Below are 13,062 nucleotides of genomic sequence, written 5' to 3' on the forward strand. Positions count from 1 at the left end.
CCGGTTTTTCGTAATATTCGGTCACGACTGAATAATAATAATAACAAGATTATACCTTTGGGCTTACAAATAACGTTTATTTTCTTTCGCGGTTTTGTTTAGATGTTTTTCTAATCCCATTTCGTTTTATTCCTTTTTAAATTGTGTACCAACGCATTAACCTCTGGGTGATTAACTTTTACGCTATACATCACGAATGGCTTGAAACAAATAAAAAAAAAAAGAGAAAAAATTTATTATATATATAATATTGTCCTTATTATATGTATAAGGTATTCAGATGTATAGTAATTGACTGCGTATGCATCATTCGTGTACCATTATCAAACATTCGACGTGGATACAAAGTATTGTCCGTATCATGTTTTTTTTCGAAAATAATGGCAATATTCGTGGCGATAATCACAGTTATACGTAATCATTATCGCTTCGTACATCAAATATCTGTCGTGGCAAGAACTACAGACTACAATACAATACCCCGTGTCCCTCCTCTAGTGTGATGATATTACATTGTTTATTTTTCAAGTATCTGATAAATTATATCGTAATATCGTTAATTACTACTAAGGTTTGCCAGTATGTAGTATTTGTTTATGTTAGATCTGATTTATTACACATACATTAAGATATATAATCCATGTAAGGATAACTTCTGAAGAATCTATTATAGATATAATTAGATATATATTTATATATATTTTATCATTTTTATAGTATATTTACATTGATTTAATTATGTATATGTGTATATCTACTTTTTATACGGACTGCTAAATAATATCTCTATGTATAAATTTTAGTTGTATAAGTATATAATTTTGTGTATATTATTCAATCTGATCGTATTTCTTCGTTCGCAACATGCATTTCCTAGGTGGTCTAAGGATCGATATTTATTTGAAAGTAAATTGTATCGTTATATTTTACGACCTCTGTTTCGATTCTGCAGTTTATTTTTATACTTTTTCAGTTTAGGCATCACTTGTTAAACTCTACCATATGATGCTGAATATTATATCGCCACCGTTATACTAACGCTAACATGACGTAAGGATCGGTTAATTACCATTCAATTAATTACACGATACTCTTAACGTCTACAACTCTATAGCTATAATGTCTACGTATATGATGTAATATTTATTTTCAATATTTTTGACGTTCGATTTAACTTATTAAGGCTAACCAGTTTCAGTACTGGCAATTGTACAACATAATTAAATCAACGAAGCCGACGAAGTTCACCTAAGCAATTGAGGTTTCATCGCGATTTCATTGTTTTTATCTATTTCTCCTCGGCGCGCGTTGCATTTTTTTTGCTATCTCCTTTTCAGCATTTTTCTCGACTATCCTAATCCGTGGATAATTTATTCACGCGCACCTACCTCATATCATTTGATTATTAATCTTACAACGTTAACAGGAGACAAAGTTGATATAATTCCTTTGCTGATCTTTCTCGCATTTGATTTACTTCTATCCGCATGCGTGCTCTTCGTCGTTTCACCATCTGTCATAGCACTGTTTTACAGTGTGCGATACGTAAATTCTATATAGGTACGATATCCTATCCCTATTCATAAGAAAAGGCCTCTGATTGAAGTGAAATAATAATGAAGATGACGATAACAATAATAACTCGGTAGTAATATAATTATTTCGACGATAACAATCTATGTAATACATAGCGCATACTATATATACCGTTACAACATCTTAGTTCTTTCCTGTTTCGCCGAATAGCCGATTGCTTCTTACTAATTGTAAATTCGTACCAGGTTTTGATCACTCAACACATCTCAACGCCCACAGGATTCCGTCACAGCTATTGCATTTCATGTACTTGTGTAGAAATATTTTAAACGATGTTTGCTTTCACCTGAGCATTACCCATCATCACTTTATTCACGAAGTTGACTATCGCTGTTGCGGGCTGTTGTTCCGGTTCAAGCTCGGCGAATACGTGACACTGGTTGTCTGATTTGTGGGCCGTTTTTCGAGCCACGAACCCGAAACACCGACTGCAAATCATAATTATTGCCCATAAATCGTTTGCGTTGCTTTAAATATGTGTACGCTGTATGTGTTATTAGCATAAAAGATAGTCGTGTAATTTGCGGGATTGCGAATAGAACTAGTTTCTCTAATTTACTATGTCGATGGTTTTTTTTTTTTGCAGTTTTCAACTTTCTTTGCAACTTTTTTACTTCGTTTATTTACCTTGCTGTGAAACCTAACGTTTGCTACAGCGTTGCATACGTATAATTTATGTTATTATTGAGTTCTTTCGAATAAATCGTTAATGGTCATCGGCATACCGAATAGTGATCCCGTTCGTATTAAGTGGAACAAACGACTTTGCTGTACTGTATTAGCTACCCGACGCGCCATATGCTCGGTATTATTCATAATACCAGGTCACTCTGCAACCGGACAAACTCGATGAGACTGGTGTTACTAGTGAAAAAACGAATCGACGAAACAGAGAAGAAAAGAAAAAAAAAGCTAGTTATTATACAGGCTGTATTTCGATGAACTCAAGTTTAATAATTTTGGCTCGAACGCTCATATATGTATACGGGTGAAAATGTAAAAACGTGCCGGCACGTAAAGAAAGAGGTATGCTATCTTTATTGACAGTCAAATTTACTACATATTTTCTCCTCTTAGAAAAAAGTTTTTAACAAATGTCTGAGATTAGCAGCATACAGTTGGCATCGAAACAATCTAAAGAACGTAATAAAAAAATTGCCTAAGAGACTTTGAATTTATTAAAGCCGACTGTCAAGCGCCGGTCTAGTTTCTTTGAGATTATTTTTTCTCTCTCAGTAACCGGTTGGCAAAATTTCATGAAACGTGATGAAACATGTTTCCAAGTTGAATAAAACTAATTTTTCGATAATTTTGTTTTTAATACCGAACTATGTAAAGAATTCCCAATAAGATTTACCGAAGTAGCAATATTACTGTATAAATCAAGCTTACTGAGAGGTTTGGCCCTGCCCGCTTTCGGCTACGAAGTTCCAGGTCCGTTCGTCGACGTCGAGACCGCAGTAGCTGATGTTATTTGTCGGATAATGTCTCCTGAAGAATAGTTTACGGGCGTTATCCGTCAGGGTGATACCCTGGGCCGATACCTTGAAGTGGACTACAGTCGCAGTTGGTAATGGCCGCTGTTCGAAAAGCGTCGTGACAGTTTTTCTGATCGCTTGTGGCCCCGTCAAAGATTCAGTATCGATTGTGAAGAGGTAGAGGACGTTGCAAGCTGAAACGATTCGGGCATTCCTTAAGTTTTGCAGATTACGCATATTGCAGGTGTTTTTTTTCTTGTAGAAGAAACAAATTTGTAGTTTGGACAATCAAATTTCGATGAATCAACCTCACCACTGGTTGGTTTTTCGATTTATTGAAAAGAGAAAGAGCAAGACAGCGCTGCGGTAAAAATTTTATTAGCAGAAGTGGTCGATAAAAGAGCAATATTAAGATTTCCAAGTGACGTAAGTCTAAAAGAATTTCTAGCACATTATACCGACATAGAAGGCAATCGAATAGCTCAATTCAACAAATTATGGGCTAACTAAGTACGAACTATGTTTTTCTAAGAATTTTTAATTTTACGAAATTATATTATATGATATATTCTAGTAAGACTGGTAATTCCGTTATATGACCCAGTGAATTCATCAATAATATTATTTTCACCGTAATCAATCTATTACTATGACTTAAACGACACGTGTATAAGACGTGAAAGAAAGTCAAATCGTCAAGAATCAGGAAAACCACTTTTATCACGCTACTCGGTGAACAAGATTTTTGCCCGATAATTTCTCATTCAGTTACTTGGCAAATATTTCTTCGAACAAAATGAAAGGGTTTTGCACGATGCATTTGAGTATCGGTGAAAATATGAACGTACAAGGATGTACGTTAATGTACGGGTCTAAATTTCAAGAAGTAGTTCGCGTTACAGATAGTGCGACAATAGTATGAAAAAATTGTTAAATTTGTTGAAAAAGGAGAAAGACTCACCCGCCCCCTGAGCAAGTAGCTGCTGAGCGCTGCTCGTTCCCGGTGAGTCGAGGGCTCTGGCGGCGGCTTCCGGTTCGGGAAGAAGCAGCTGGCAGGGTAAAGCCATGGCCATTAAACTGTGCTGATAAACGAGGGCCGAGAGCGAGCTGAAGACCGGTTCGTTAGCGCATCCCTTTAGACGAACGCCTCTCGATGTCGGCTCGATGAGAAAATGCCTCACTAATTCGCTCGCCGGATCCCGAGGGCTGCTCGGAGCTCCTGGAGGCGGCGTCGCCACCTTAAGGGCGAGCCCAAAGGCCCCGGGGAAGGAATTGCTGTCGCGAACAACGAACATCCCCGGAGTCGCGTCCTTGAGCATCGCGATCGCTGGAGGAGATAGAATTATAGGGGGTGTTTTTAAAAACGTGGTCGAACAACAAACGCACCTCGATGATCGATTAATCATTTTGCCACCTCGGTAATTACCTTGTTCTCTAGAAATGTTCGGCTTGTACCAAATCCGGCTTGTGTCTCTGACGAACTTTACATTGGCATCGGCAACTTCCTGGGGTTCTGTGTTTGAGTGAACGCTCGATCTTCTGGATCCGTAGTTATAGACCTTGGGCGATGACTGACCGCCGCTGTTTATTGACGAGTATGATATGGCACTCTGGAAATGAAATTTGGTAAGATGAAATTTTCTCAGATAAAAGCTTGATTTTCAGCTTCATTTAATTATTTGTTCGATCAAATTTTTCCCTTTGCCGTACCTTTGGACTCTGGGCGAATTCTATCTGCGTCGGTGTGCCGGGGCTTTGATTACTTATCGTCATTTGAGACTGACTGGCGTACTCTCCTCCGGGAGAGACAGGTCGATCCTTGCTGAAAATTTACGTATATCGTATGTATATTTAGGCAGCGTTATTTTCCTCGTTTTTAATTGATCAATGGTGCAACACTCAGGTGTGAGTCATTCCGTGAAATATACACAATAAAACCACATTTCAGGTGCATGGCAGTGTACGTAGGTATATTTATATGGGTATTAGGTATATACATGTGGAATGACGTACGCTGTTAATCGTGCAACGATAAAAAAGATGAAATTAAAAATAGGTCAATTCAAAATTATCAATCAAGAAAATCTTCTGCACTTCTGTCAAAGGGATTCGGTAGTCATTCGCTGGTCATTGCACACGACGATAAATTGTCAAACATTTTTATATGTTATAAATGACAAATGAAAATTCACGTTAAAAATGAAGGACGCCGAACCCCTTTGATCAAACTGCACTGGAGTAAACATTTTCTTCGTCAGAGTATTGCAAAATTCATTGTTTATTCACAAGATGCAAAGCTGAAAGACAAACGTTAGCCGAGAAAAATCTGTATACATATTGTATAATATATTATAATAATCTGTAAGAAAAGCGTGAAAGATTGATGTCAGTAAATTTTGCAAAGGATGATAATTATACTTCATTATTTGATGCCATAAATTTGAATTAATGCATTAATGCAGCATCTTTTTGCGTAGATATTTCTGTATCAAAATCTATCTCCTGGCACCTGGATTCAGGCAACATTGTAACTGAATATTTTTTAGTTTCGGTTGAATCTTTTCCTCTTTAATTTCATACCAGTGCATGATGATCCAACAAGATTTTGATTGAGATTGCTGGTCGATCGATCGAGTTAGAATTCAATGCTGGCGGTGTAACATTAAATTATGTTAGTAATACAAGAATCAAACGGTGAAACAAACTCGTAACACTAAGAATAAAATCGTGAACAATGATTGATACGAAATTATGGCCAGACATAGGAAACTGATGCTTGTGAAACTTGCCTAGCAAAAAATGATAGACATAGAGGGAGACAGAGAGACAGATAGAGAAAGAGGGAGAGTCAGAGAAATAGAAAAAGATAGGGGAGAAATAGAATTGAGAAATTGCCATAATATACGGTGATCGAAGCTGTCTCCCCTGTATTTTCTTCGTGTACTGTGTATTTTAAATTTACCTATAATCGAACGACGCCGACTGGTTAGTGAGCGGCCATCGTTTGTTATTCGTTTGCTTTAGCGATCCGCTTGCTGGGAAACTCAAACGTCTAAAATCACCAAGATAATCCATTGTCTCTCGTCATTTTCTCAATTAAAAATTATCAACTTAAATGAATATAGCACGATATTCAAGTAGCTAATTATTTTCATTACCACCCGCATCGGTATAAAATAATTTATACGGTATGGATCATCATCTATTATCAAAAATGACAAATATTCAATCGCAAGATAATCGAAATTTCTAACAGCTATTTCTCGCGTGAAACTAATTCATATTCTATTTTGGAAATTAGTTAAAATTTTGCACGCCAACGGCAAGTACTTAGATCCTTTTCACTCTGTAAAATTCATCGATCTGTTCCTATGGTTGAAAAATTGGTGCTTGTTTTCTTTCGCTCGAAAATACATCATACCATCAATCGATATAACAATGGATCAAAGTACTCCATTTTAATGATGGGAATGATCTCAATGAAAAAAAAAAAAAAAAAAATCTGCCCAAATTTTTCAACGCAAATAAATAACTCTGCAATAACAGATGTTGCGTTACAGGTGTAAGATTGAAACATTACTCATCTGATTACTCTAAGAAGCTGAGATAAAAACAGTAATTTCTCTTACCGCTGGGTTGTCGGACTCTTGGGAGGCAATCCCGTCTCTCTGGATATTTCTCTTCTTTCCTCGGCTGTGAAAACACGCTCGGTTGTGTAATTCCCGTAGTTGCCATTCCCGTTGTAATTTCTAGTGTCTTCCGGCCCGTTGTTGTTGTCGTTGTTGTTGTTGTTGTTGTTGTTCTTGTTGTTTTTGTTATTGATGTTGGTGTTGTTGTTTATCGCGTTGTTCACGCTGTTCGAAGTCGCGTAAATCTTATCGCTGGCGAATGTTACCGTCGGCGAGGCGTTGTTAACGTACGGTGTTCGCGGGTGAACCGGAAACGCTGGGGTTTGCGGCCGCGACGCTGTACTTCCTGCTCCCGCGCCTCCTGCTGGGCTGATGCTCCTCTCCGTCCACGATGATACCGAGTCATTGTGGGACTAAGAAATCGCAAAAACGACACAGGATTATCTCAAAGTGGGAGGGACTATACACCGAGCTTTTTCGGACCGGGAGTTTTCCGTGAAACTCAGCGTTCAACGCCAGCAGATAGGCAACCGGATCTACCTTTTGTATCGACGTATATTCGATCCGTAGCTTCGGTTGCCTATCTGCTGGCGTTGAACGTCAAGTTTCAATGAAAACTCCCCGTTGAATTTGAATCTCAAGTTTATTTGAAGAGATATTATTATTGTTTTACTTCTAATTGCAAACAAATTTTTCTCTCGGGACGAAATTTCGACCGGCTAGAGTTCCTTGAGAATAAAACGAGAAAATTTTAGAAATCTATCGTTCGAGTAACAATTGGAACAAGATATACCGTGTATGTATAAGAAAGAGAAACACGCGACGAAACTGTTAGATATGAACTCGGTTTTAGAGAACAAAGAAAACATCCATTTACTGAATCAATGAATGATCGATGGTTCGATGCAGATGTAAACCATGTATCGGCAATTATACTAACGGGCTAAATAACATACGTATATGCTGAAAATGCTACCCACCTCTGGGTGCGTGCGAGGTGAGAATTGATTATGAGAAAAAAGGTCGTTTTGATTAGGTGAGAAGAAAAAGAGAGTCACAAAGATAAAAAAAAAAAAAAAAACAAAACAAAAAGAAACAAAAAACTACTACGTTAATAATAAGCCGAAAAATGCGAAGCTTTATCTAGCAACAAACCTGCCATGCTTTTGGCGACTGGTTAGGGGAACTGTTAGTTGTGTTTGTCGATGTGGCGCGGGTATGCAGTTCGTTCTTATTAGTAGATGAGGTGGTTCTGACGTTCGATATTTCCGCCAATGACTGAAATAGGCTCACGAGCGGATCCGACGTCGCGTTATCTGCCCTGTTGGCGCTGGAATTTGAATTTGCAGTTCCGCCTCCGGAGTTCTGAGCCGGTTGGTCATCGACGGTTTGCAGCAATCCCGACTCCTGAGAACCGGGGCCCGAGCTGTTTACCGAATGCAATTTGCTCGAGGAGTAGACGAAGTTGCTTCTCGACTCGTTGGGCCGGACTTGATACGAGGAATTTTCGTTCAGCGCCAAAGCGCGGTGGTGCTGATTAAGCAGAGATTCTGTCCTCGCGTAGCTATCGCTTCGCGATTCCGGCTGCGGCGGTGAGTGTCGTTGATTTTCACCGTTCGCCTGTTGTTGTTGCAGCTGCTGATGCTGATAATGTCGGCTCAACGTTTGCTGGAAGGCATATCCTAAGGGAGCAGCTGCGAGAGCTGATCTTGGGGACATCGGGGGACTCTGTAACGCGCAAGCGAATTTTCTATGGTTCATAGCCGGCATGCAGCTGCAGGGATCCGTGCAATACGCGTTATGTTTATAGTTACACGTCGACATTTTTTTTTTTTTTTTTTCTTCAACGTAAATTTTTCCTCCACCCTTTTCGAGAGAACCGCGTTTCTCAGGGCGTAACTCAGATATACTTTACATCTGATGATCTGACATTTCTAAAATCGTTGAACAATGTTCTTTTTTTTCAGATCAAAGTCTCTATTCCAGGCTATTCTTGTTATACTGTGTCTACTATTTGACAACATGTTATTTTCCAATTGAATTCAACTGCATTAAATTAGTTTCGTTTTTCCCATGCTTTGTTATATTCCGATTAGACGGACTGAATCGCGAAATTCTAACCGAACAACTTGGGCGGTAAGAACTCGAACTTGCGTCCCTCGACCGATATCTTCATGATTGTCAAACGTTGTAAACGATACATGTATGGAGGATAAAATATGCAACACTAGAAGGTTGTGCCTATCGCTAACAAACGCACATTACAACTTCTATTATTCCTACCTATAACACGTATATAATAGTAAGTGGGTTGAGTTAATCGAAGCTGTAGCGTATAATAAACTATTCTACGCGTGACGGTAAAAAATAATAATATTAAATCATTGCATGACATTGCGTATAAGATCTAGCAGCCATCTAAACGCTATTTGATAGTGATGTGAATAAAGCTCAATCTATTAGTGCTCATTATTAGGTATATGTATATTATATATACCTATATGTGTATGTAATAACGATAATAATAATAAAATAGAAAGACGAAAAAGGAGTTACGTGGGAATTGTATCGGTATTCAGTTCGTTATTATCGTAATCGGTCATTCGGTTTCTGTGCAATATCTCCTCTCACCTGAGTCTCGCTGTTCTTCCTCAATTCGTAGCCACGTTTAACTCCGACGAATGGACGTTCGTTGAAACTTTCCGCACGCGGACGACCGCCAATCAGGGTACCGTTGTTGTACTTACGGCTGCTCGACCTCTGCGGAAGCAACGGACTAGCCGGCGCCGAGGTGTAAGTCGCGGATCGTACTTGCGGCTGAAATTATTGAATCGGGTTTGTTGGTTCGAATATATTTCAAAGCTCAAATTCGTCAATTTTTTGAATATCGTCAGCTCACCTGCATCGTGTAATTTATCGTCCAGGCATCATCGTCGCCGTCAAGAACCGCCGAATCGCTGGCGTATCCGTCCTGCCGGACTCTTCCTCGCTGCACGGTTCTCAGTTCGCCGATAACCCGGTTCCCCGATTCCTGCCGCCACTGTTTGCTCGGGCTCCTCTCGTCCCTTCTAGCAGCAAGTTTGAGCTGCTGTTGTCTCAGCCACGACAACCTGTGTCGAACAAGCGGAAGAAAAAAACAATCATTGTAAAAACGAAAGCGATCGAGCGAAGAGGAGACGAGCAGGCGAGAGAAATTGGAGATCGGGAGGATGGGCCCGACGGAATGATCGATAAAGAATAGCGCGAGCCACTCTCCCGGCTTTATAATAAGATATATAGGAGTAATTATCTATTGATTGACGAGGTCGTCTCGGGCCATCGCCTCGAAGCAATGGACCATGTAGCTCCTTAATGTCGAAGCTTGCGTCATTCCCGTGCAAAGGTCTTTTAAGGTGGCCTCGCGTTGTCAAGAGTCGCGAGACAGTTTCGTTGGACAAAGAAAATGTCGCCCAGCGTCAAATCTCGTTACTGTGAGGTCGAGATTTTGACGAATCTTCGACCGATTTTCAACTGCGTTAAATTAGATTGTCAAATTTATTACCTACTAATTTTCAACGTTTTTTAACTCTGATTATTCCGCTCCTTATTACGTATAACAGTATAGCGGTAATTCGGAGACGTAATTTTATACTGCTGACGTAATTTATCTCAAGTTTCTCATGGAGAGAGGGAAAGAGAGAGAGAGAAAGACAGAGGGAGCAGGGTAGCAGAGAAAATAATCGGGATAGCTGTCGAGACGGACGAAGCGGTGATAACCGAGCAATTAGAGGAACTTGGATAATTATCACGTAGCAGAACACAGGCTCAATGAATTGGAAGACGACGCGTCAGAGTCGCGCATATAGGCAAGTTATGTGAATCGGTGTCTTAGTTTATCAGGTCGTAATTACACCGAAGGGTCAAAATCCGACCGTATATTCCAACGAATGAAAAATAGTTCCGTTAAAAAATTTTATTCGTATCTAGAGAGAAAAAGACAGTCATAATTGTCGTAAATCTCGTGAAGAGATTTCAGGCTGTTCACGTTTTTTGTTTAAATATATAACTTATTCAGGTAATCCAAATCTTGGTTCTCATCCATGTTAAATGTAATGAATAATAAATTTTCTCGGGAACTTGGACAGAATTGATCAGATTCAATTTATCAAAATTTGCAACGTTTCGTTGGTTTTATTTATTTTCCAACTTCATCAGGCAAGTTTTGAGGTTAAATCGTCGTTAAAATCCTCTTTAAAATCCTCTTTAAAATCCTCGTTAAAATCCTCCACAGACTGTGATTTAAGAGTCACTACGTTTGACATGTGTATTTGTCCATCATCATATTTGTCCATTTTATTTTATTCAAATTAATTTATTGGCACAATGAGTTTATAATTTTATCAAAAAAACAAAAATGTATATATCTGTCTAGTCTTATTTAAACATAATTTTGACTGGATGTTATGGACCAGAGGATTTTAACGACGATTTAACCTCAAAACTTGCCTGATGAAGTTGGAAAATAAATAAAACCAACGAAACGTTGCAAATTTTGATAAATTGAATCTGATCAATTCTGTCCAAGTTCCCGAGAAAATTTATTATTTATTCAGGTAATATCCGAAACTCACGTTTCGTATTTTCACAAATGTTCTGATACGTTTTTTCACCTTTCGATCAACCTTATCATCTACTTCCGATCCGATTTTTTCTACTTTCTCACTTCAGGCATTCTCCAATAATTCCAACCGATCTCGATTATAACCAATCGGTCCTTATTCGGATTCGCGCATGACTAAACCGATGAATAAAACGCAGGTAAACACCATTCGGAATGGTAGATGTCGTGCCGATATTACAGAATCGGGTCACAAATCGTACAAACAAAGCAACAATCTGCGCGGTTCAATTGTGATAAGCGATTGCATATGGATACGGTATAGCTGTGCACATTTTACCATTATACATATCGGAGTAATTATCAACGGTATACCGTAGCGTCTAGGTGATATTTCATAATAATTGCTGGTATCGGGGTAAGCTGTTATTTATGCAATATTGGGCGTGTGTAACGTGTGCTTCAATCGTGTGGGAGGAGGTTCGCTGCTATCCGAGAGAACGCACAAGTATACATATATAATTATATATATATGTACGTATGAGGTATCGGCGGTACAGTAGATTATTATACCCACACGGTGTACCGAGAATGCGGTTCAGTTGCAACTACGCGAATCGGAGGACTGGAGTCGTGCCATTCCTTGGACTCGTGGGACAAGGCATGACCCACACCATGGCACGCGGCCCATACCGGTTCGCTGGTTGCCACCATCAAAACTCATCGTAATCCGCGGTCAACTTCCTTTATGGCGCATTAACGTGATAGTTCGCTTCGAATGAACAGGGTAAATACGGATCCTGCATCGCCTCGGGAGCGTGGTAATAATTTTAATATACAGGCCAGGGAATCCAGTTTCTTCACTTTTTTTTTTTTTTTACATTCAATTGATACACACGTGCCTGAGCCTTGGTGTATTTTTTCAGCATCATTCATGATCTGAATCTTACCTTTGAGATAACGAGTACACGAGTGTCAAATATTTTTACTACATTGCTCGGCGATGGAAAAGTTCCATTTATTTATACTCGTCGAGTTTGAATCATTTACGAGTTTCGTGGTACAAAAATCTATCGGTACAGTATCTGGTTTTATCGTTGAAAGAAGAAAAATTGTTGTTTGCTTGGGTTATTTGGTTTTTACGAATAAAATTTATTGTGACCGCAACTATCATCGTTTCATCTCGTTACCTACATGGTCTGATAATTGTCCGTAAGCTTGTTCCATACGTAATTCATGTAATTACTGCTGCGGACAACAGTTTCGTCACGAACGGCGATGACGAGCTGAAGCTTATTCGCTTACGAGATATCGTATAAATAATTTAATCGCGATTAGCGTACGATAATTCGTATAAGTCTAGGCGTATATATACACAATGTTCCCGAGAAAATGGTCGTATATTTCTCGTTATCATCCGCAAGCTAACGTTTCTATTTATAACTCGATTCTCTATAAATACAAAAATGACTCGCTATATAAAATATACCGTGCAAATTACACGATACATACAACAAACAACGATTCCACGTGTCGCGAGTTGTATGAATTTTTCGACATGGAACCGTGGTAAAAATTCTGCCCATTAATATTACCCGTGATAATTATTCAATTTTTTCTCTCCGTATATATCGTAACGACCTCAAGTTCATCAACGCGATATTCAGTTTACTCCGCAAACGAGAATTTGAAAAATCACCGACAGAAAAAAAGTAAATAATAATAATAACAATAATAAAAACGTGTAGGTGAATTATAATTT

The 13,062-nt window shown here is 38.8% G+C and overlaps 1 protein-coding gene across 11 annotated transcripts in view; it reads right to left on the bottom strand.

Annotated features, from left to right (window-relative positions):
* Nucleotides 1-49: 49 nt before the first annotated feature.
* Nucleotides 50-13,062, bottom strand: part of LOC124176603 (tensin-1) — a 99,800-nt gene continuing 86,787 nt past the window's right edge. For 8 of the 11 annotated variants that reach the window (XM_046558111.1, XM_046558117.1, XM_046558114.1 and 5 more), the window contains 10 exons: nt 9,603-9,813; nt 9,335-9,520; nt 7,859-8,431; nt 6,704-7,116; nt 6,037-6,126; nt 4,785-4,896; nt 4,501-4,684; nt 4,036-4,401; nt 2,989-3,268; nt 50-2,024 (listed from right to left, as the gene is read on the bottom strand). In XM_046558111.1, the coding sequence (XP_046414067.1) occupies nt 1,862-2,024; nt 2,989-3,268; nt 4,036-4,401; nt 4,501-4,684; nt 4,785-4,896; nt 6,037-6,126; nt 6,704-7,116; nt 7,859-8,431; nt 9,335-9,520; nt 9,603-9,813 (2,578 nt within the window). In that variant the 3' untranslated portion in view covers nt 50-1,861. The remainder of the gene's footprint in view (nt 2,025-2,988; nt 3,269-4,035; nt 4,402-4,500; nt 4,685-4,784; nt 4,897-6,036; nt 6,127-6,703; nt 7,117-7,858; nt 8,432-9,334; nt 9,521-9,602; nt 9,814-13,062) is intronic. The other 3 variants (XM_046558113.1, XM_046558112.1, XM_046558121.1) reach the window with 3 other exon arrangements.

The sequence above is a fragment of the Neodiprion fabricii genome, chromosome 2, assembly GCF_021155785.1.
Source record: "Neodiprion fabricii isolate iyNeoFabr1 chromosome 2, iyNeoFabr1.1, whole genome shotgun sequence".
NCBI lineage: Eukaryota > Metazoa > Arthropoda > Insecta > Hymenoptera > Diprionidae > Neodiprion > Neodiprion fabricii.